General features: G+C 63.2%; 1 protein-coding gene across 5 annotated transcripts in view; it reads right to left on the bottom strand.

Moving 5' to 3' along the window:
- Positions 1-7990: 7990 nt before the first annotated feature.
- KIF26A (kinesin family member 26A) overlaps positions 7991-24175 on the bottom strand; it is a 42788-nt gene continuing 26603 nt past the window's right edge. For 3 of the 5 annotated variants that reach the window (XM_033191107.1, XM_033191102.1, XM_033191104.1), the window contains 12 exons: positions 21396-21585; positions 16964-17176; positions 16219-16312; positions 15647-15909; positions 15373-15556; positions 15018-15180; positions 14577-14739; positions 11000-13916; positions 10128-10333; positions 9982-9999; positions 9506-9656; positions 7991-9266 (listed from right to left, as the gene is read on the bottom strand). In XM_033191107.1, coding sequence (XP_033046998.1) covers positions 9085-9266; positions 9506-9656; positions 9982-9999; positions 10128-10333; positions 11000-13916; positions 14577-14739; positions 15018-15180; positions 15373-15556; positions 15647-15909; positions 16219-16312; positions 16964-17176; positions 21396-21585 — 4744 coding nt within the window. In that variant the 3' untranslated portion in view covers positions 7991-9084. The remainder of the gene's footprint in view (positions 9267-9505; positions 9657-9981; positions 10000-10127; positions 10334-10999; positions 13917-14576; positions 14740-15017; positions 15181-15372; positions 15557-15646; positions 15910-16218; positions 16313-16963; positions 17177-21395; positions 21586-24175) is intronic. The other 2 variants (XM_033191103.1, XM_033191106.1) reach the window with 1 other exon arrangement.

Here is a 24175-nt window from a genome sequence, read left to right on the forward strand (position 1 = left end):
CTCAGCTCAGCTTGGCCCAGAGCCCAGCCCATCATGCTCGGGAAGTGCCCCCTGGACAGCTGTGTGCTGTGAAACCTCCTTCCTGAAGGTGAATTCCAAGGCTCCCGGAGCAGGACTAACAGGAGGCAGACACCTGGCTGCCCTCACCCTGGGCCAGAGCACCCCGCCCAGTGGGTGTGCATGACCGCTGGCAGGTGGGGCTCACCCAGGCTGTAGATCACACCCAGCCTGCTCTGGTTCTCAGTGAGGCTCATCCTGCCTCATAAAGATGCCAGCGAGCCCTGCGCCAGCACAGGCAGGCCCACAAATCAGCCTGGGCGCAGGATTTAGTGTCACCCCTCTGCCAGGTGGATTAGCTTTGTGGGACAGCCGCTGAGGCTGCGAGAAATACGGCCCACCGCCCTTGGGGCTAGAGAAATGGCAGAGATTTATTCCAAATCAGCCAGCTCAGATGCAGCGGACGGCTACAGGAGGGGAAATCGAGGCACAGAAAGGGGGCACCTGCCCAGGACCTGCAGCGCAGTGGCCAGCCAGGTGCCATCCCTGCGCCCCTCAAGTCCCTGGTCCCTTCCTGCCCAGCTATGCAAGGTCCTTTCAGGGTTCCAGTGTCACCAATGGCCCTGCCTGGGACTTTCCTCTGTGAGGCACATGGGCTTTCCCGAGGGCAGCAAAGCTATTTCCTGAACCTGGACCAAGTGTTTCCCCAAAGGGCTGAGACAACCAGGAGCCCACCAAGGAGAGAGGCTGCCTTCCTCCGGGCCAGCAGTGGGAGCAAATGGTGACCCTGCCGCCCCCCAGGAATGGCAAGGAAGTGGCAGCAGTCTCAGCCCTCCCCACCCTCAGGCCATCCCCGACAGGTCCAGGGGATGCTTCAGAAAGCCAGCTGAAGCCCCGGATGGCAGGTGGGGCAGACTGGCTGGCACTGGCAGGGGGCCTGACACCCGGAGGCAGCACGTCCATCTGACCTCACACTCCCGTGATGGTGACGACAGTGTGAAGGCAGCTATGCAGTGATATCACCCTGTGGGTTCTCAGGAATGTCACTACCCCAGGGCCAGTCCGTGTCACAATGGTAACCAGCCCAGCATCACCCGCTCCGGCAGCCAGCAGGCGCCTCCCGCATGCCATTCATCCACTCCAGCCCACCGAGTTCACCAGGGAGGCCCCAGCCTGGCACAGGGCTGCGACCCTGGACAGCACCCTCCTGGGGCACGTCCAGGGGCCTCATTTCACCTCAGACCTCCTGGGCAGAGGGTCCTGGGCTGCTCAGGGGCCTGGGCAGGGGGGGTTCCCTCTTCCCAGGTACAGTTCCTCCCAGCAGGAGCTCCCGTCTGCTCAGGGGCCTGGGCGGGGGGGGTCCCCTCTTCCCAGGTACAGTTCCTCCAGCAGGAGCTCCCATCTGCTCAGGGGCCTGGGCGGGGGGGGTCCCCTCTTCCCAGGTACAGTTCCTCCCAGCAGGAGCTCCCGTTGCTCAGGGGCCTGGGGGGGGGGGGTTCCCCTCTTCCCAGGTACAGTTCCTCCCAGCAGGAGCTCCCATCTGCTCAGGGGCCTGGGCAGGGGGGGTCTCCTCTTCCCAGGTACAGTTCCTCCCAGCAGGAGCTCCCATCTGCTCAGGGGACCCAGAAACACTCCCTTCCACCTGGGTGCTTGGAGACCTCGACCCCCCACCACGCCGGGGCCTCAGTCATTACAACCCCTCACTTCTGCGCCTTCAGACAGGTGGAGACTCTCAGGCCTGTGGGCTCAGGGTCTGTCAAGCAGAGAGCTAAGGACCGTGCGAGGCAACTGGTATGAAGTGTTATCCAAGGGCCGGGGCAATGGCTCATGCCTGTACTCTCAGCACTTTGGGAGGCCAAGGCAGGAGGATCACTTGAGCCCAGGAGTTCCAGACCAGCCTGGGAAACAAAATGAGACCCCTCCTCTGCAAAAAAAATACAAAACTAGCCAAGCATGGTGGCACACCTGTGGTCCCAGCTACATGGGAGGCTGAGGCTGGAGGATCACTTGAACCTGGGAGCTTGAGACTGCAGTGAGCTGTGATCGCGCCACTGTACTCCAGCCTGGAAGATAGCAAGACCCTTTCTAAAAATAAATAAATAAATATAGAATCACACGTCACGGTGGGGACGCGTCAGCCACGTGTGTGGCGGGTGGGAGAAGGGATAGCACATGCCCGCAGGCCTAAGAACCAGACAGCACCAGCTCACCTCTGGGGCCTGGGGGCAATGGGTGAGTATCCAAAACCAATGCCAGCCAGCTGAAAGGCTCCCAGTGGCCAGAGCTGGAACAGCTTTAGTCATGAAACTAGTAGTATTGAATGTAACCTAAAGTACAAAACAAACATCTCTAAGTCCATTCTGCTGTAAGTATTTGAATAAATTAATAAATGAGAGAAAAGAGACAAATCTCTCGTACAGAATTCCAAGGGCTTTACGTCTCTGCCCCAGGAGGTGGAGCCTGGAAGGGGTAGTAGACAGGAACTCGGGCAACCTGAGTTGGGGCCGCCGGCACCGCCTCGCTGCATTGCTCATGGGAGGGGGCACTGGAGCCTGCGGTCGGGCGTGGGGGCTCTGTGTGAGCCTCAGAGTTTTTCTGCAAGCCCAAAAGAAGGCTCAGTTTTAAAAAATGACTCTGAAACAAACAGCACCCCCGAAGGCCAAGGTCTGGTGCAGCTGGGTGCAGGTAGACAGGGGAGGGCGGGGGGACCCACATTTGGGACATGACACCTCCTCCTGACAAGGCAGCCAGGAGGGCGTTTAGGCGGGACCCTCTGGCTGCCCCAGGCCCAGGTGTGCAGTGAGCACCTTCGGGACCCCACTCTGCTCCCAGCCCTCCCGGAAGCCCCTGCCCTGAAATTACAAACGTCTGTGCTCACGTGTCCCCTGTGCCGGCCACAAGGACTCTGCAGAGGGAGACACTGTGGCACTCTGCCTTGGCCTGTCTGAAGGGAGACAGACCAGGGCCTGAGCCTCCAGGTCCCAGTGACAACATGGGGACACAGGGACGTTCAAGGCTGCCACCAAATCCAGAGCTCTGAAAAGGGTTCCACCACGGCCACCCAGAGCCCCAGCAGCCTCTCTGGCCTCCTCGCTGCCTACCACCTCTACCCTCAACACTCACCCCACCCCCACGCCATCCTCCACACCCACCCCATCCCATCCCTCTACCCCACCCCATCCCATCCCTCTACCCCACCCTCACCAATCCCCTATAATCACTCCCACCCATCCCCCTGCCCCACCCATCCATCTACCCCCCACCTCTACCCCTACCCCATCCCCCATGCCCACCCTCACCCCACCCCATCTCTCTACCCTCTGACCCCATCCCTACCCCAACCCCATCCCCCCACACCAACCCTCACCCCACCCATCCATCTACTCCACCTCATCCCTCTACCCCACCCCCACCCATCCCCTACAACCACCCCCACCCCTTTCCCCCACACCCACCCTCACTCCATCCATCCCTCTACACCCCTACCCCATCCCTACCCCCACCCCATTCCTATCCCATCTCCACTACCACACCATCCTTTTACTCCACCCATCCCATCCTGCCACCACCCCATCCCTCTACTCATACCTCCCACACCCACCCCAATCCTCTGCCCCCACTCCCACCTCTACCCCATCCCTCAACCCCAAACCCACTCACCCCACACCTCTACCCCCACCCTACCCCATCCCCACCCCACACTGCCTGCCTGTCCTACAGGAAGCCGGAGCATCTTGGCCGGCCCAGGGAATTCCTTCCCAGCCTCTTCCAGCCTCCTGGGTTTCCTGTGTGGAAACAGGCCTGGATTCCGCCTTGGTAAACACAATGTCAGGAGGGAGAAGTCACCCTGGGCTTCCTGTTTGCTGGGAGCACATCCCAGGCCCCCAACCCCGTGGGGCGGGGCTCATTCCCAGGAGAGGAGCAGGCAGGGGGCCGCCACCCCAGGAATCACCCTCCTGCCAGGGCTGCAGACAGGCCCTGGGGCGTGGGGTGCAGTCACAGGGAAGGGGCCTCTTCGGACTCCCAGGGAACCATGGCGTGGGTGCCCGAGACTGGTCCCCTTCCGGAAAGCCCAGAGCACCGTCCATTCCATGGCAGCCGGGGGTGGCCCCAGGGAGGGGAAGCAGATGAGGACAGGTGCTGAGCCACGTTCACACACATGCCCGCACATGTGAACAGGAACCTCGGCAGAGGGGGAGACAGGCTCGAGACACAGGGGGACTGGCAGAGCCTCCCCTCCCAGCCCAGGACCAGGGGAAAACGTAGGCATCGTCGGACAATGACCCCGCTGCTGTTTATTTAGGGCTCCCATCTCGGGCACTCCAGGCCGCCCTCACTTCCCCCATTCAGCTGCTGGGGCTCAGGACCCAGTGAGAACCCCGTGGAGGCTGCTGATGTGACCTCACTCCCAGTTCCCAGGGAAAAAGGGGTCGGGAAAGGGCCAGGCCTGGGCCATGTCCTGCTGGCCTCATGAGGAACCCAGACCCGAAGGCAACGAAGGGACCAGCAGGCCAGGAGGGGCTAGCAGCTCCACTTCGGTCTAGGACGCTGCCCCATCGGCCAGACTGGTGGGATCTCTGCTGCCACCATCCCCAGTATTGCTGCTGCTGCGCCAATGGCCCCACCCCGGCCACCGCCACCAGCCTCCCTGCCACCAACGCTCCTCTGCCAGCATTCCCACTGTCATTGCTGCCACTGTCCCCTTACCACCCTACTGTCACCGTCCCATGACCATTGCCATGGGTTGCACTTGCGGTCCCTGGGACGGTGACCACAGGAGGAGGCTCACAGGGAACCTCCGAGCCCAGTGCCTGCTACTGAAGCTGCAGGCCGCTTCCCAGACGCCTGCCACGCTCAGCCAGGTAGAAGGATCCTGAGTCCAGGGATGAGGGGCCTCTGCTCTTCCGCCTCCTTCGGATCCCAGTCCTTGGAATAGGGAAACCCCCGCCGCCCTCCAGTAGGAGTAGGGCAGACAGGCTGGCAGGGCCCTGGGGAACTGCCACTCTGGGAGCAGGGCAGGCTGTGGAGTCCCAGGCCATGTAGCTCAGTTCCTGTCCCACTGGCCTGCCGAGCCCACCCAGCTCTGGCCTCCTCTCAGCCGCCTGATGGTCTCTGCCCCGGCTGCCTCATCTCACAACGTGGTCTCCCGTGCTAGGGCTGCGGTGGGCAGGGCTGTCAGGGCAGGTCTGGACTTACTGGGTGAGTCAGGTGGGCACCTCACCCCATGGCAGGGGCAGGTTGGCCAGATGCCAGGCCAGCCTCAGAGGCTACAAGAGACACCAGCTGGGAGGATCTTGCCAGTGCCCGGCACAGCCCAGCAAGGTCCTTTCCTGCGCTTACTCCCCTAACCCCAAACCCACCTCAGCCCTGGCCATCCACCGTCAGCAGCTGCCTGGCTCCCCCTAGGCCGCCACTTCTCCCAGCCTGAGCTGACCCTGACCCTCCCCTGTAAGCCCCTCCCATCCTGCCCCTGCACGCTCCAAATCTGCCACCCTCAAGGAACACTTGTTGGAGGCTCAAGCAGCCCTTGCCCTCTCAGGGCCTCAGTTTCCCCAAAAGTTCCAGAAGCAGGAGGTGGAGGCTCCCTGCAGGCTGCGTCGGTGCCACTGCCTTAGCTTCGGCTTTAGTCAAAGAGCTGGGTCCTGGGCGGCTGCCGCTTTCCCATCCATAAAATGGGTGACTCCTACTTGGGCCGCTCCCCAGCCAGCTTTCCAGCCCCTAATGACAGGGCTGAGGGCTTTGATGTCCCAGATGAAAAGCCGCCCCAGCTCCTGGGGTGGCCCCAGGACAGCGGATTCCACGTCCAGTAAAACAGGCACCGCCCTCTGAGAGCCAGGCCTGAACTGTGGGAAATGGGCCCGGCCTGACCTGCCCAAACGCCACCATCCCTGAGGCCCCAGCCAGGCCAGCCCAGCAGGCAGGGAGGACCAGGGTCCAGGCAGGGAGGCTCCCCAGCAAGAGGCAGGCTCTGGACCCCTCCAATGACAGAGAGACTGGGAGGGGGCAGTGGTGCGCTCTATGAATGAAAGGAACCCACCCAGACACACCTCAGCACCCACCCATCCCCTGCAGGTGTGCAGGTGCAGCGCAAGAAGGCAGCAAGAGCCCAGCACCCCGCAGTGGTCTGGGCTCCAGGGCAGCTCCCCAGCCTCCCTCCTGGGTCCAGCATCACCCTGGTCCCTGAGGATGAGGTACCCTGACCCACCCAGTCCCACTCAGACCCCAGCACTGTCCTGGATCCCATGGACAGAGTGCCTGGCCAGCGCCTCTGTGCAGGTCAGGGGTCACAGCCAGCTGCACCGGGTTTGCAGGACATGGGGTGGGTGGGCTTCTCAGGCTCTCCTGAGAGCAGGGTCCTGAGAGGATCACCCCTCCCCACCCCAAGCTCCATGACACCCTGCCCCGACCCGACCCCTTTGCCGAGGTCTCCAAACCCAGCACAGAGCCGGCATGCATGGCCCTTGGCTTGTCGGGAACAACCCTGCCCTCCACATTAGTCTGAGTTTCTACTGGGATGCAGCGCTGGCCTCAAACAAAAGCGGAGCTGGGGCTGGAGAATCAGGGGCCCCAGCGGCCTCCCGGGCCGGCCTGCAACCCCAATCCCAGAAAGGGCCACCTGCGATGGACACTAGTGGCCTGGGTGTGGATGACCCTGTGGCCACACGAAGGACTGGCTGTGTGTGGGACCACAGCGCAAGGCCAGCAGGAGACTCTCTGCAGACAGCCAGAGCTGTCCTGGACCTGCTTCCTCCACAGCCAGAGCCTCTTTAAGGGGATGCCATCACTCATGTATTCATTCATTCCTTCTTCAGCCAGTGTCTCCCCAGCCCCGTGCCCAGAATCGGGGAAGGCGATGACTCAGACCCCATCAGGCACCAAGAGCCCCATCAAGACAGGGAGAGAGGCAGAAACCACACAAGGTGTGACGTGCCATGGCAGAGAGGCCTAGGGCAGCCACCAAGGAGGGACCCCATGATCTCCCGCCTGGAGCCAGGAAAGGGCACCTAGCCAGGGACACGGGGAGTCTCTAAGGGAGAGAGGGGCTGCACAGCCAGCTACTGGGCAGGGGATCACAGCACAGGGGATGGTGAGGCCTCATGGCCAGGACCTGACGTTGAACGTGGAGTGGGGCAGCTGGAGGCCAGTACAAAGCCGTAGAAAGGGGCAGGTGCCCAGACGCAACCTTCGCAGGCCAGGCAGGCGGGAGATACTGGCATGGGGACAGAGTAACAGGCTTAAGGAAGCTAACTGGTTCAGTTGGGGGCCTACCAAATGCAAAGCAGACAGGACTCCAAAGAGGCCAGGAGGCAACCAGAGCAACAGCTAAGGTGGCCCCAGAGGACATATGTACAGGTCAGGTGAGGCCATGAGCTCAGAGCACTCAAAGGGCTGGGGATCCCCAGAGGGTCTGGGGCCTCTGACGGTGGGAAAACCCAGCAAACTAGGGCCAAGACAGACCCAGGCCTGAGTCTTCCAGGGAAGAGCCTCCATCCAGGCTGCTCCGGGAGGGGCCTCCTGTGGTTCAGGGGTCCTGAGCCCATGAGCAAAGGCAGGCAGGGGGCAGAGGACGGCAATAACACTCTGGGAGGGAAATGCTGCCATCACTCCTGCCTCAACTTCCCCATATAGCATAACCCAGAGAGAAGGGAGCCAGGGGCCGCTTACACAAGGCTGTTTCCCACCAGCCCAGCCCCCAAGCCTGGCTCCCTCCCCCAGCCTCGGGACCCTAAGATCTGGGCAGAGCCAACAAGAAAGCGGATCAGAGAGGAAGCTTGAATCCCAGCTCTGTCATGTTCCCCCTTCTCTGAAGGGCCCTCATGGCATCGTGGGCCCCACAGGGGCTGCATCGTGGGCCCTGGCACAGCACCCAAAGCCCTGGGTCCCCGTGGATGTACGCTTCCCACACTTACTGCCCCTCACCCGGGAACCCTCAGAGGGCAGCACACCAGGGCATGAGGGGTATGCCGACACCCAACGAACTCAGCAGCCGTGGGAACCACCGATGCATCTTTAATTCACAAATAAAAGCTGTAGCAAGATGTCATCTACACATTTGTACAAAGGTTCAGACGTCCTGTACTATGCACGATCCTCAGAAAGTATGAGCCTGTCGTGCAGGGACGTCGCAAACGCTGGCAGGATCACCCCTCGTCTGCATTCGGCAAGAAGCACCTCCCAAGGCCCCCCACCCTGCTCAGGGTGCCCCCCACAGGGAGCAGGCCTCCCACAGCTGGAGACAGCCTGGCCCCCAGGACACCTTCCCTAGAAAACCATAAAAACATAGATCATTTGTCTTCAAATTCCCACGGCAAATTCCGCATTTGAGGAAAATGATATAAAAATATGAACCTAACAGAACCTTTACAAAACCCTATCCCCCTATCTCTGTTGTTGGTCGTGGTGGTCTGTTTTGTTTTTTGCTTGTGGTTTTGGTAAAAATTCCTGCCGTGGAAGAGGCAACCTGTGCCTGGGGCTCAGCCCTTGTTAGCTGCCCTTGGGACAGAGCAGGTTCTCGGGAAGGGAGGGGACTCGAGGTCAGCCGTCCCTGCCTGAGAGACCCCGGGATGGATCTGCGTTGAGAACCCCACACAGATCCCCCACAATCCGGGCTCTGCTGAGAGGAAACCATTGTAAAAGAAAAGTCATCCTGAATCCTGAAAGACCCCTGGGGTACGCAGGTAAGTCCCGCGCCACAAAAACTGCTTGGCTGCAAAGAAGGCAAGACGGACGCACACACAACCGGCGCCAGCCCCGGGCCGGACAGGCGCAGCGGGGCCGGGCTGAACACAACTCCTGCTGGTGTCTCAAGTCTGTAGCACCAAATGCAAAAGGGAGAAAGGTCCAAATCAAGGTCAAAGGCACTTGCGTTGCTGTTGGGTGGTGACGGTCTTCCGGTCACTCTGGCACCCTCGCTCTGTCCACCGCGTGGCCGGCCCTCCCTCCCGCACACTCCGTCTCCTCTCCGACACTCCTGTCCTGCACAGAATCCCTCCGCATCCTCCTCCCGCAGCCCCCACCACATCCTCGCTCCATCCCATGTCCCGTCCTCCAGCCCCCTGCACACCCCATCCTGTCTGGTGCCCAGCCTCAGACGTCCACCTCCTGCGTCCCCGGGACGGCAGCACTGGCTGCAACGCTGATGTCGAAGCAGGTGACCATCATGACGTGCGCCTTGCACAGGTTCACGCACTGCTCCAGGGCTGCCGTGGCTCGCTCCAGGGCTGCCAGGTACTCGGCCGACTCGGGCTCCAGCTCCGGGTCCACCTCAACTGGGAAGGGGAGGAAAGGGGAGGGGCACCTGTGTCAGGCCCGAGGCTGGGGGCAGCCACCTGGCCCCCAGAGACCCCAGGAAAGGCATCTTGGCCCGGCCGACCCTGCCCTCCAGCCTTCCCATCACGAGGTACGGGAGAGCAGGTACAGGAGAGCAACGGGCTCAGGGAGGGAAGGGGAGGGCAGGCCTCAGGGCACATGGTGGGCCAGGCTGGGTCCGTGGGCGGGCGGGACTCACACTGCTCCAGCCAGCGGCCAGGCTCCAGCATCAGCCGGCCCTGGGTCTCTGCCAGCTCCTCGCACAAGTGCTCATGCTTGGCCTGCACCTCCCGTAGCCGCTGCTGCCTGCGCTCCACCAGCCGCAGCCTTGTACTGACACACGCCAGACCCTGGGAGGCAGGCCGGGCGGGGGGCTCAGGCATGGGACCCTTTCCCCAGAGACCCCCAGCAGCCCTGCCGTGGCCCCCGCCTCCCTTCACCTGCCAGGCCTTGGCAGGCACACAGTGGGGCTCCAAGGGTGGGCAGGGGGCGGACCTGGGGCAGCCCACCCATGCCTGTCTGGGTCCTGGCACCGCTCTAGGACCACCCTCCCCACGACTGGGGAGAATTCCAGCAGATAGGAGCAGTGGCCTCAGGACCCCCCAGCCACCCACCCACTGCCCAAGGAAAGTGTCGGAGCTGCCACAGGCTTGGGCTGGGCAGAGCCGCTCTTACCTTCGTGTCCTGGGAGGGCTGTGGACAGAAAGTGAGGTCAGGGGCTGCCCAGCCGCAGCCCCAGAGGCCTGATGAGCCCATCAGATGGCTCACTCTGCCATCTGTGGCCAGGCCTCCCCGCCAGGGCTCACAGACCCCAGCCCTACCTGAGTGGGGGCCTCCCTCGGGGTGGGGCGGGGCCGCTGAAGGCGCTCCACGTCGTCGATCTCGTACACCTTGATCTCGAACGGCTCCTTCAGGGAGCCGGCCAGGGGCGGGGGCAGGTCCACCCACTGCCCGGGGAGGCTGGGCTTACGGCCCAGGGCAGAGGAGTCGGGCAGTGGGGCGGGAATGAGGCGCCGCCGCTGCAGACCTGGAACAGACAGCCAGGCACAGGGTGAGCAGAGGCGGGGCCCAATCCAGGCACAGACCCTGAGGGGACGCTGAGGAGCCAGCCTAAGTCCTGACCGGGAGACCTTAGGGGTCCAGTCCAGGAATCCTCAGCCTGGTGCTCTGCCCAGGGCAGGGAGGGAGCCGACCCCAAGCCAGGCCCACAGCTCTCAAGAGTGCCCCCACTTTCCCTGCCATGATCTGAGCAGTTCTGTCCCTTGGGGCAGCCCTGGTGGCGCCCTCCCAGGCAGCTGGACACTCGCCAGCAAGGCCCAGGACCTGAACCAAGTCCAGTGCCCCAGTCTGGCGACCGGTGCAGGGCTGCCCCTGTGCTCGCCCTGACACAGACTAGGATTGACCCCTGGGGCAGGGTGGGGCCACAAAAGGGCAAGTACAGGGTGTTTATAAACTGCAGAGGGCTGTGCACGTCCACACACAGAAAGCCCCAGGCGAGTCTGTAAACTGTTCAGGGCTGTGTATGTCTGGGACCTTGAAGGCTGTGCCCATCTGTCCAGTATCTCCTGGCCCTGTAAACTGTAGAGGGCCGTGCACATCTACACACAGAAAGCTCTGCAAACTGTGGAGAGCTGTGCACAGCTACACACAGAAAGCCCGTCAACTGTAGAGGGCTGTGCACCTCCGCACCTACCTGTGGCCCTCTTCTTGGGGGACTTGAGGCTGCGGGTGCGGGCACCTGGGGAGGCAGCCCCACTCTCGCTCATGGAGTCAGGGGCGGAGGAGGCGCTGCCAGTGGCCTCACTGTCACGCCGCAGACTCTCATAGCCGCTGCTGCCACCACTGTGGTGGAAAAGGGCGGTGCGGCCCATGGCGGGCGGCAGCTCTCCACTCAGCACGCTGCTGTTGTCGCTGCCATGGCCGCTGCTGTAGCGCTGGGGCCGCCGCGGGGCGGTCACCTTGCTGTAGGGTGAGGGCAGGGCCGGGCCTGGGGGTGGCCGCTCCTCCCCAACATTCACACCGCTGTCGTGGCCGCTGTCCGAGTCCGCTGAGCCCCAAGAGGAGCCACCTCGGCCCGGGGCTCCACTGGCCGACAGCTCATGGACGCGGCTGTGAGCAGCCCGGAGCGCCTGCTTGGTGCCCATGATGGTACCCCGGCCGGCCTTGGCCCCGACACTGGGCCCGGCCCGTGGAGCTGCTCTGGGGCCGGCCACAGGGCCGCCAGGGCTCCTGCCCGGCATAGAACCCGCCGACAGCTTCACCGAAGGCCCCAGAGCCCGCGACCCGCCAGCCACTAGGCTACGGCCCTTGCCTCCACCTGCAGGAGGCTTGGGGGCCCCCACAGCCTTGGCTGCGCCACTCCTACAGGCAGGAGCTGGACTGTGTGTGGGGCTGGATGGTGGCACACCCAGCTTGGGTACGGCTCGGGGAGGCCGCCCAGGGGCTTCCCGGCCCTTGCTGCTGCTGTGCGCCAGGCCTTCGTACCGCTCCAGAGACGCGTGGCCGGCAAGACGATGTGCCGCTTCTACCTTGCTGGCCCGGGCCTTCAGGCTGCACGTGGCCCTGGGGACAGAGTGGTCAGCCCGGCTGCCGGGCCTAGGCTCCTCCTCCCCTCGAAGGACGGCAGCAGCCACGGCACGCGCCAGGTTCACGGCATGGGGAGGCACCAAGGCCGGGCTGCTCCTGTGCTCCAGGCTGGACTTTCTCATGGGTGGGGCCGGGGGGGCCGCCCCACTGGGCCTCGGGAGGAAGCCCCCCTTGGGAGCCAGACTCTTCTTGCTGGTGGGGGAGGCCTTCAGGCTGCCCGAGCAGGCCACCACCTCTGCCGGAGCATCCCCCCAGGACGCAGCTGGCACTGTCACACCCAGCGTGGTGGCACCCCTCCGCAGTGGTGGGATCCGAGCCACAGCCTCTGGCCTGCGGGCTGCCCTGGCTGCCACCTCACACCCATCCACCACTCTCTGGGCACAGGCTAGCATCGCCTGGGCCTCAGGCAGCCGGGGGGAGCCAAGTGTGGGGCTGGGGGCCCTGCCGGCAAAAGCTGCCTGGACATCACACTCCCCTGTCCGGAGCAGCCACGGGTCCTCAAAGAGGCCTCCACGGCCAGGTGGGCTCTGGCCCGGGCGAGTGCAGCCCACACGGGTGGTGGCAGAGGCAGTCCTCGGTTTCCGGGGGAGGCTGGAGTGGATGGTCTGTGCTGCGGATGCCCCCCGCGAGGGCCCGGCCTGGGGCTCCCTGCCGGGTCGGGATGGGGCCACTGCAGCCACTTCCCCAGGGCACAGACCCCAGGTTGGCCCGGGACTGTCAGGTCTGTCTGGCTCCAGGAACCCAGAGCTGCCATCCCCCAAGGAACCATCTAGAGCAGGGGGGCCCCCAGGGTCAAGCCCTGCCAGCGCATCAGGGCTGAAGGGGGGCTGCGGCGTGGGGCCACGGCTGTCGGCGGTACAGATGCTAACCTCGCTGAGCCAGGAGCTGATGGAGGAGCCGTGACTGCTGCTGGCCCAAGCCGCCCCCTCCAGGGGACCCCCCTCAGGGGCCTGAGAGGTGTAGGCGTCAAACTCATCGTTGATGCTGCTAATGATGCTAACCGGCCGGGATCCCGAGGCCAGGGCCCGCAGGGAGCAGTCGCTGTCGAAGCTAGCCAGGCTGGTGGGCCGCCCAGCTCCAGCAAGCCCCCCCAGGGACAGCTCCTCCACCACCGTGAACACCAGCTCGTCCTCGCCGTTGAGCTCCACAGGCCGCTGCAGGGTCACCGTGGTGGTTAGCAGGCCCCGCTCCGGACAGCAACTGCCAGCAGCCAGGCGGGGGCAGGTGGCCCCAGGAATCATCGGGGACCCAGCCACCTGCCCACTCATGCCCACGGGAGGGGTCCGTGCCACTCCATCAGTGCCCTCTCCCCCAGGCTCCTCTGGGGTTCTGCAGGCTTCCAGCAACTGAGGGGGTGGGGGAGCCGGGCTGGGCAATGGCCTCCTGCCTCCACCCACTGCAGCCTTTTCCAGGACCACCAGCTGGGGCCGAGTGCTGCCGTCCTCTCTCTGGTCACCCCAGACAGTGGCCTTGCAGGGCTCAGGGGCACCCTGGTGGGTGTCTGGGCCAGAGCTGCCTCGAGGGGTGCTGGCAGCCATCGGGGTGCCCACGGCCTTCCTGGGGGACGCAGCCTCCGGTGGCGAGGGCTTCCGGCCCCCACGGGCAGGGCTGGCCTGAGCTCCATCGGTGCCACCTGGACCTCCTGAGGGACCCTCACTGCCGTCCATGCATTCCAGCCGCTCCTGCAGCTCTGCGAAGGTGCTGCAGCGGAAGTGGTCTGCATCTCGGGGGCCCTTGGAGGGCCGGTGGCGGCTCAGGGCAGGGATGATGGGCACGAAGTCAGGCGGACCTTCATTGTCGGTGAGCTCCCGGTCTGACAGCGCTGCCCCACCAGGCCCCACGTAGATGACCGTGTCACAGGACTGCTCGCTGCTGGAGGAGTAATCGGGGTCACCAGGCAGGCAGGGGGGCATGCGGTCGGGGTCCAGGGCCATAGTGCGTGGATGGAAGGGCCGCAGGTGCGGGGGCCGACGGGCCCGGCCTTCCTCGCAGGAGCTCTCCCCACCAGAGGAGCTGGAGGCGTACTGGGGAAAGAAAAGTGGAGCTGGTGAGCCCAGTCTCCCCTGCACCCACTCATCCCATCCCAACCCCGCTTCCCCGACCCTCCCCAGAGCACAGGGCCAATGCTGTGGTCACCGTGACGAAAACCACAGCAGCCACCACCGACCATGTCCCGCCAAACACTGGGAGCGGTACCGAGTCTCAGGGGAAGAACCTAAGTGACCATTCTTAGCAACTTTACAAAGAAAACAGTGTTACCCCACACCGGGAGGGAACGGGAAGCTCAAGAGACAAGCGTGCGTGCCCAGGCCAGTGGCCAGGACTCACACCAAGGGCCGTGTAACCACCCTCTAGCCCCAGAGATGGGTCCCTAAGAAGTCCCTGTGGAGTTGGTGCGGCTCTCCTGAGCACCCCAGGGCCTGTGCAGGGGCAGCAGGCTGGAGTGAGGCCACCACAAGCCGCATACAGCAAGCCCCAAGGCATCCAGGGATCTCAGGCTGGGCTCCTCACCCCCAGGGAGGGCCACATGGGCACAGTCTCATAACACCAGAACACACAGGACATGTACCCAGGCTCCAGGCCACCTGCTGCCCCCCCTCACCCCAATCAGGCCAGCAGAGGCCTGCAGTGGACACAGGAGCCGGGAGGGCCCTGGGATGAGGTGGGCAGGAGGTGGGGAGCACCTTGGCCTTCTTCCTGCGCAGGCGGTGGATGCGGGCGGCAAGCTGCACGGTACTGAGCGTCTCCGCATGCTGGGCTGGCGCGTCCGACACGTGGGCAATCATGGTGGTGCGGCAGCCGGCGGTGGCCAGGGACTCACGCAGCAGCATGGTGAGCCTGTGGTCCCTGGGGGTCGAGGCGGTTCAGACACCAAGGGCTTGGGAAGGGAGCTTAGGGAAAGGCTGGCCAAGGGCAGCCCTGGGATGAGTCTCGTTCCCACCCAGCTCCGGCACCAGCACAGCGTGGTGCCCCAGGCAGCCCACGGGCAGTGAGGCCTGTCAGGTGGTGGAGGAGCAAAGCCCTGAGGAGCTGGGGACCACAGCAGCACCGGACACACCAGACACGGATTTACCAGGTCACCAAGGGGCCGCCCTGGTGGGCACCTGCCCAGGCCCCACACTCACCGGTATGGCACATGCTTGGCTCCATTGACCAACGCCAAGATGACGCTGCCCAGGGCCGACAGGGACAGACACAGGGGACCCCCCGCAGCCTCCCCGGCCCTGCCAGATGCCGCCTCACAGCTGCCCAGGTCAATGAGGTGCAGACGGCTGCGGCCTCCGGACACTGGAACCACAAGATGAGCAAATGATGGTGTAGCCAGGGGCCCCCAGACCCTGCTCCACAGCCCCACCCCAGGCCCAAGCAGGGGACAACCCCAGGGACATCCCCAGGGGCCACTGGATGACGGGCCCCTGTGCCTGGGTCTCCGCAGACACATGTCCCACAGGGGTCTGAGAGTGCGGGCGTGGCACCTACTTCCTCCCCGGCCGCACTTCTCCATTCGGTACTGGTATACGTGCAGCGTGAACAGCATGTGGGAGCTGCGTCGGGCGTCTTCGCTGCAGCCCGCTCGGCTGGTGCTGCGGGCTGCCAGGGCCGCATCCAGGTAGAAGGCCGCCTTCTCAGCCGTGGGTGCCCGCAGCTCGCTCTGGTTCTGGAGCTGCAGGAAAGGCAGAGGCTGCAGTGTCTTCAGCAGCTCAGGGCCGAGCACAAGACCCCTCCCCCAAGGTGGGACAGTAGGCAGGCGCACCTGCGCCCCACACACGGGGTCCTCCCGCAGGTACACTCCCGGAGACTGGGTGTCCTGGAGGCTGCCAGGTGCCACCTCGGCCAGCAGGTCCCGCAGGCTCTGGTCACGCCCGCACACCTCCACGGCTGAGACCCGGACGGAGAAGCGGGTGCCCGTCCTCTCCCTGCGCTCCTCGATGAGCCTGAAGAGCCAGGAGATGGCGCAGGGCACGATGCCCAGGCTCTGCGGCGAGCTGTCCTTCCCGATCATGGTGTACGACTTGCCTGGGGGCCACGCGGGCGTCAGGCCCCACCACACACCATGCAAGGAGCCTTTATGGCTCCTGGGGTCCCTGGGGTCAACCAGGGGCACTGAGATCTTAGGGGCCTCTTTGGATCCATCCTAAGCCCTCTCTGCCTTTTAGTTCTGCAGGGGTTCAGCTTCCTCTCCACAAGCCCCTCACCCCATATGCCCACCACTGCCCATGTGTAGAACCAGCCTCCTTTCCCACCAGAAGCTGCCAACAACCACCATAATGAGGATGGGAGGGGGTGGTCAGCAGGACCCACCCAGGGTGGGGCAAGGGCGCTTACCCAGGCTCATGTGGCCAAAGGAAAAAATGCAGCCATCAGCCCCACTGACCACCGACTGGAGCACGTCGGCCACGGTCCCCGAGCAGACTTCGGCCTGGGGGGGCACAGAGAATCAGGCAGGTGCCAGGGCCCAGGGGCTGTGGCCCCTTCCTTCTGCCACATCTGTGGGCCTGAGGCCGGTCTGTCCTGGCACATGCAGGCAGTCAGCCCACAAGGAGATGGGGCTGCACACCTGGGACCAAGGACAGATCCCACGTGCACACGGAAAGCACAGAACACACAAGAACAGGACCCAGGACACACGCAGGAGGGACTGGCCAGACACGTGCAGACACACACCCGCAAAGCACAGAAGTCCAGCTGCCGAGGGCGGACCACCACGGGTAGAGAGATGCACACGCGGCCACACGGTCCACCGCTCAGCATGAGCAGGGAGCACCAGGCGCCCCCAGAGCCCAGAGCCCAACAGCTGCTCAGAAAACTTCCCCGGAGGGCGGGCTCCGGAAAACCAGGCCTTTCCCTGTGGACTTGGCCCAGAGCCTCAGCAGGGGCGGGTGGAGACACCCAAGGATGCCGGCCAGGTCGATGAAGGAGGTAAGCTGGCAGGCGCCGCAGACAGCGGGCCCCCCTTGCTCACTCTTCCTCTGCACCCTGCACGGAAAAGCGGGCGCAGATCTAACCCATGTGCTGAGCCAGCAGCCCAGCTCCGGGCCCCCAGGAGGACGCCCAGTCCGCCTGCCCGTACCTGCTCGGAGTCCTGGGGGAAGACGGCATCGAAGGCAAACATCTTGGGAACTGCAGCAGTGGCGGCTCGCCGGGGGCCTGCGCTGCCTGGGGGACCGGCGGTGGGATCATAGAGGATCACCTGCTTCTTCCGAGGGTCCACCTTCAGGAAGGACATGGCCTCGGCCGAGCGCTGGGCCCCCTGTGCGGGCCAGATCCGAAGCATAACCTTCACCTGGAGCAGAGGTGGGCGGCACCTGAGAAGCTGCCTCCGCCCAGCTGGCCACTAGTGACAGGGCAGGAGGGGCCCAGCTCAGGAGGGGACAGCGGGCCAGGCCTCACACTGACACCCCCACCGCAGGAATGTGGACACCGCGCCCCTGCTCCAGGCGACAGCAGATCCCATGTGAGGTCAGCAGAGCAGAGAGAAGGTGAGGGCCAGGGAGAGGCAAGGCCAGTGCACAGCCTGTCAGCACCGAATGTGCGGCACAGAGAATGAGGGGGCGGCAGGCTCCGGGCGCCTCCATGAAAAGACAGACGGATGCTCAGGTCCTGCAGAGCAGCTCAGTCCAGGAAAGGGCAGGAGGGAGGAGCACAGCCCCCGGCCCAGCCCCTGCAGGCTGCTCCCCAGGCTAAGGTGGAGCACTTGGAAGATAAGGGGTGAGAGCCACAGAGGGGTGAGAGCCACAGAGGGCTGGTGCTGCCAGGGGAGCCATCCAGGGGCATGGCTGCCTCCAACCTGGGCCAGCTGAGGGAACCGAACCCTGGCACCCTGTGGCCTGCCGCACTAGGGTCAGCAGAAAGCAGGGGGAAGCCCATGCACATGCAAACGGGGAGGGGCAAAACAAGAAGGATCCCATCCAAGGGAAGATGCCAATTCTGACGCCTCAGTCTCACCGGCCCCACTGCAGGCTTGGGGAGACTGAGGCCTGGGGGGCAGACTGAGGGTGGGGCTGGGCTTCCAGCCTGACCTCCTGAGCTGGCAGGGAACCAGGCAGCCCTGGTGCTGGGCAGAAGCAATGGTGTCTCCAAAGCACACACACACAGATCCCAAACTGGGCCCCACACAAGCACCGGAAGATCCTGACACCAACCCCAGCGCCCTGAGAAGGGACAGATGCCGGGGAGGGGCAGGACCCAGGATGCCGGAGCCCAGAGCAATCACTGCAAACACTCCAAAACCCATGCACAGGAGGGACACCCCACACAGGTGGATCTGGTGTCTCGATGCCAGGAGCGGGTCTGACCCAGCAGCACAGGCTGCGCACACGAGGGCCACCCTGAACCAGGGCTCCAACGCAGGGCCGGAGACAGGCCCCATTTCCTGCTGGAGGACACCACAGTCCACTCTGCACTGATCTCTCTGATTTCTCCACTACAGCGTAAATCAAATTACCCGAGACGCATTTCAGAGCCAGTATTTTTCACAGATTTAATTGTAAGTGACACATACATAACGCCGGCAAAATTGGTTTACCGTGGGTAGTTCGCACCAGGCACCATCTACTCCCCCTGGGCACGGGGCACATTGATATGCAAGCCGCTGGAGTCGGGAGTGCCCGCTCTCTGGGGAGCGGCGTGAAGAAACACTTTTCTATTGTACTACTCAGAACCTGGGCTCCATTAGGCGAGAATCGATTCTTTTATTCCCCTGACAACGTGAACAAAACTATTTCATTTCCAGACGCCGCCGCAAAGCAGACGAAAACGTGCACTTCCCGGTAATTTTTGGCAATTTTTTTTCCAGTGTGAACTCCTCACCACTTCAGGAACCAAATGGGTTCTGCAGATTTGAGAGAATTCCTAGTGGGAAGGAGTGGCGTGGAGAGGCCCACGGCTCGGCTCTCAACATCTGCCAGCCGCCCTTTCCACCAGCGGCATTAATCCCAGAACAAGCTCACAACCAGGAGGGAGGAGAGGGTGCGGGCCTCCCCAGGGAGGGGATGGAGCAGCCCACAGTGGGGGCACCGGCCATCTAGCCTGCCCCACACTGCCCTGGTCCCAGCGCAGGCCATTGTCTGCCGAGAGAGAACTCTGTCATTACTTCGGGGAAATGACAGCGTCTTTGCAGGAGAAGGCACAGCAAGTCTCTCCCCTAAATGTTCAGATATTACAAAGCCCTACTGAATAGCTGCCTGGTAGGAAAAAAAACACATTTTGCATTAAAAAAGGGCTTCTAGCTCTGGAGAGGTAGCCCAGGCAGCTAGGGGGAGGGGCGCCGCTCGGCACCCACCCAGACAGGGATGTCTTTTTTAATACCACAATGTGATGAATTATCTTAAGTAGCACATTAATGTCAGAAATTGAACATAATCTAACTTCTTTTCTGTGACAATATTAAACGCCTTTCAGGCGGCATTTCTGACTATGTGACATTAGTGCTAATAACACCCGGGAAGCTGGGGGGTGTGGAGGGTAGAGGGGCTGGAAGGCTGGTGACCCAGGGCTCCTTGTTGCTGGGGAAGCACTGAGCGCTCTGGGGCAGGGTGGGGGTGTGACTACCATGGAGAGAAGGGAGAAGCCCTGCCAAGGCTGCCCCCAGGAGGAAGTGGGACAGAAGCTGTCCCCTAAGAAACGCGGGGCCCTGGGAAAAGTGCTGCAGACTCCTGAAGGAGCTGCTGACTCCTCTGCCCCCTGCCCCAACCAGATGGCACAAACAGTCTGAGTGCCAGGCCCAGGCCAGAGCCAGGGCCCCGATCCCAGGCTGGGTGGGGAACTTGGATGCTGCCTGCCCACCACCGCCCACACCTGACCTCGGCGTCCTCCCCAGCTCTCAGCACAGCTCTGCAACCCACACAGCCAAGGCAGCGGCAGCCTGGCCCACAGCACCCACCTGCCCTGTCTCAAGGCAACTGTTAAGGGTGGGGAAGACCCAGGGTCAGGACTGGGTCAGGCCAGGACTGGCCTGGAGAGATTGGGGGGCTCAAGTCACTGAAATTAGCATTCCGGGGGCTGCAAGTACAATGCTCACTACATCACTGGGCGGGCAGGGGGCAGAGCCCCCCCACAGCTGCACCACTGAGGGTGGGGCCAGACACACAGTCACTTAAAGCCCTTCCCCGCAGCCAGCCTGTTCAGAACCCTCCCACTAGCCTGCCACCTCCCGAGCTCTAACAAAACCCCAAGGTGTGGAGGCCCCTGCAGGACTACAGAGCTGTGAAGGTCAAGGAGGCTTTCACCAGGACCGCGGGGGCGGGGGGTGCTCCTGGCACCCTAGACCCAGTGCAGTTAGGGCAGTGGGAGGGGCCTGTGGCAGCCCCAGACCCAGGGACAGGGGCCTTCTGTCAGGGGGTCTCCAACGTGGGCACAGCGTCCCCTCCAGATCCTGTCCCTGGGGAGCTGAACCCCTGGGAATCGTGGTCCAACTGAGTCCAGAAAGGCACAGAGCCTGATGGCCCATGTGGGGCACAGAGCCTCCAAGGCCTCCTCTGCGCCTGGAGGCGCCAGACAGTGCTTTTGGGTGCTGGGCGGGAGGGGCTGGCTGCACAGCAGGCAGAGGGGCGGGAAAAGCCACAGGGCACACAGAGCTGTGTGACCGGCTTCCCACCCTCCATGGGCACGGAGAGCCCGCCTCACTCCATGGGCCCATGAACCAGGCACTGCCAGCTCCCAGCAGAAGGCAGGGCCACCATCCAGCCAGGGGCAGGTATTTCTCCAAGACTTGGAGGGCACAACCAGCAAGCCACAGGCCCCAGGCTCAGAGCTCCAGGGGCAGCCAGGAGCCAGCCTGTCCTATCACTGATGGAGACCCTGGGCCCTCCACAGGCTGCAGCCTTCCCATCTGGAGCGCGGCGCCAGAGTCAACCTATCACACAGCCCCCTTTCCCACAGCAGGGGCCCGCCTGCACACGGTGACTCTGGAGAGCAGAGAGTCCCCTCCTGCCCCCAGCCCCTCCACAGCAGGGGCCCGCCTGCACACCGTGGCTCTGGAGAGCAGAGAGTCCCCTCCTGCCCCCAGCCCCCTCCACAGCAGGGCCCACCTGCACACAGTGGCTCTGGAGAGCAGAGAGTCCCCTCCTGCCCCCAGCCCCCTCCACAGCAGGGGCCCGCCTGCACACGGTGACTCTGGAGAGCAGAGAGTCCCCTCCTGCCCCCAGCCCACTCAGGGCCGCATCTCAGTGGAGCCTTCACAAGGGGCTTCCCTGAATCAAACCCAATCCTTAGTCCCTGGGAGCCCCGTGACCTGGCTGTCCCACCCAACGATGAACCTAGCACGTGCTCCTGGGACCCCTAGGACACGCCACTCCCCGCCCATCCCCTCAGTCCCAGCCCAGTACAGGCTCCCAGGCTCCCCGCTGCCACCTGGACCTCAGCCTCCCCATGGCACCCCACTGACCACTCTTATCCAACCCAGAGAAGGAAGTGGCAGCCCCTCCACTCCCACACCCCTCCTGCATCTTCTCAGACGCCCCTGGCCTCCCCACCCAGGGCCCTGAACTTGGGGCTGCGTCTACCTTCCCAATGCTGCCAGGGTTGTCCTTGGTCTTGGAGGCAGCCCTGAGTAGGCAGGGGGGCGCCGGGGGCGGCCACAGCTGCAGGACCCCGCTGAAGTCGGTGGGGTAGGTGGAGGCGCCGCGGGTGGCTGGAGGTGGTGGTGGGTGGGGCTTCTTCCGCTTGGAGGCCAAGCTGAGCTTCTGCACAGCCCTGGGGAGGAGAGGCAGAAGCAGATCAGTGGTGGGTGACAGCAGGTGTTCCTGTCACCCCGCTCCTGGGCCCCTGAGGCCCCTCGCCACTCAGGGCTGCTGGGAGGTGCCCCCGCTGCCACCCTGCCCCTCAGCCAGGGTGAGCGCCTCCCTACCCCACAGTCCACCCTGAGGCTCAGCCTCGCCCCAGCACCTCCAGGGCTGCGGGATTCCTGCACCCACAGTGCAGGACTCCCAGAAGGTGCCGTCTCCCGAAGCCTCCAGACCACAGGCCCTCCTGGGAGAGGCTGACACTTGGGTTTGACACACCCTCCAGAGAAGGCTGATGCAGGCTTGGGAGCCACTGGGGTGGACTCCCAGGGGACCTTGACATGCACACCCTACAGAGACACACACAGACACACAGAAACACACACATACATACAAAAACACACAGAGCAACACATGCATACAGAAACACAGACACACACAAGCATAGAGACACAGAGACAAACACATGCATAGACACACATACACAAGCAGAGACACAGACACACATATGCATACAGAAACACACAAAGACACACACATGCATACAGAAACACAGACACACACATGCATAGAGATACAGAGACACACACACATACAGAGACACAGAGACACACACGCCCATAGAAACACACACATGCATACAGAAACACAGACACCCACACACATATGCAGACACACACACAGAGACAGATGCACACACATACACACGCAGACACACACACACACGCAGACACGCACACACACGCAGACGCACAGACACACACGCAGACACGCACACACGCAGACGCGTGCACACACACACAGATGCACACACACACACAGATGCACACACACACGCAGACACGCACACACGCAGACGCACAGACACACACGCAGACACGCACACACGCAGACGCGTAGACACACATGCACACACACACGCAGACGCGTGCACACACACACAGATGCACACACACACACACAGATGCACACACACGCAGACACGCACACACGCAGACGCACACACACGCAGACGCACAGACACGCAGACGCGCACACACGCAGACGCGTAGACACACACGCACACACACGCAGACGCATGCACACACACACAGATGCACACACACACAGATGCACACACACACAGATGCACACACACGCAGACACGCACACACGCAGACGCACACACACGCAGACGCACAGACACGCAGACACGCACACACGCAGACGCGTAGACACACACGCACACACACGCAGACGCGTGCACACACACACAGATGCACACACACACACAGATGCACACACACACGCAGACGCGCGCACACACACACAGATGCACACACACACAGATGCACACACACACGCAGACGCGCGCACACACACACACATACACACACAGATGTGCGCACACACACAGAGTACAGGCCCGCCGCACCTGAGCCTTGGTTGTGCTAACCCTGCTGCTGGGGATGTGTCTGCAGGTCAGGTCACTGGGCCACACCCACTCATTCCCTAGCATGGCTTCTCTGTGGCCCACCCACCCCACCCCTGCGGGGCCCCACACCCTCCCAGCACATTTTCTGCTGCAGGCACCCAGAGCCCCTACCCCGGCTTGTGAACCCACCAGCACAGGGACACCAGGACGCTGCAGGGGTGCACGAACACACACACTGGGTGTCACCACCTCCCAACAGGAGGTGCTCCCATGCGGGCCAGAGGCCAGGATGCCACCTGGCGAAGGGTGTGGTGAACGCTGCCCACTGGTGCTCTCCCGACCCACCTTGGGCTCCTCTGTCCCCTAATGTGCCCCATGCTGCCCACAGCCCTCGGCCTCTCAAGTCTATCTTGACTCCCTAAAACTGACCCCAGTGTGGAAGGACCTGCACCCCAGAGCCGGGCCCAGTCTCTCGCGGCCCCCACTGCGGTGGCTGCAGCGCCGGCGTTTTGCTTAACTTCTTTCATCTTGAATAGGAGCTGTCTTTTAAGAGACCCCAGGGACGGCTTTCCTCCTAGTGAGGTGTCATCGTGGAAAATAAAAGTAATCTACGACACATGGTGGAGTCCTTAATAGGGCAGTGGCAGGCGGTGCCTGCAGCCACCCAGGCAAGACGTGGAGCTGGGGGGGCGGTGCCAGGAGTAAGAATCCCAGGAACCAAACCCAGGGCTACCCAGGAGAAGCCCTGGTAGTTCCAGGTGTGGGAAGCCCACTGCCTCGGGGAGCTGGGTTCTTGGCCCACAGCTGGAGGTAGCAATGGCACCTGCATCCTGGGGCCCAGGCCTGTGTGCCTGAGACCCCTGGATTTCACCTGGCATCGCCAGCATTTACCCAATACCGTGCCTAAGCCTCATCTCTGTAAACCTCACAACTGCCCTGCAAGGAAGAGGCCCTTGTCCCCTCCTCACCCAAAGATCACTCACACAGCAGACCAAGGACAGGGTGGAGGCCGACACAGTCGCCCGCGCTGTCTGTGTGTCTGTGCGTCTGTCCACAGGGCAAGAAGCCCGGGCAGAGGGGAACGCTGGGAAGTGCAGAGGACAGAGCCGCAACCCAAACCTCAAAGTGAGCCCCCAGAGGGGCAGAG

This window comes from Trachypithecus francoisi, unplaced genomic scaffold, assembly GCF_009764315.1.
Source record: "Trachypithecus francoisi isolate TF-2019V2 unplaced genomic scaffold, Tfra_2.0 Lachesis_group3, whole genome shotgun sequence".
NCBI lineage: Eukaryota > Metazoa > Chordata > Mammalia > Primates > Cercopithecidae > Trachypithecus > Trachypithecus francoisi.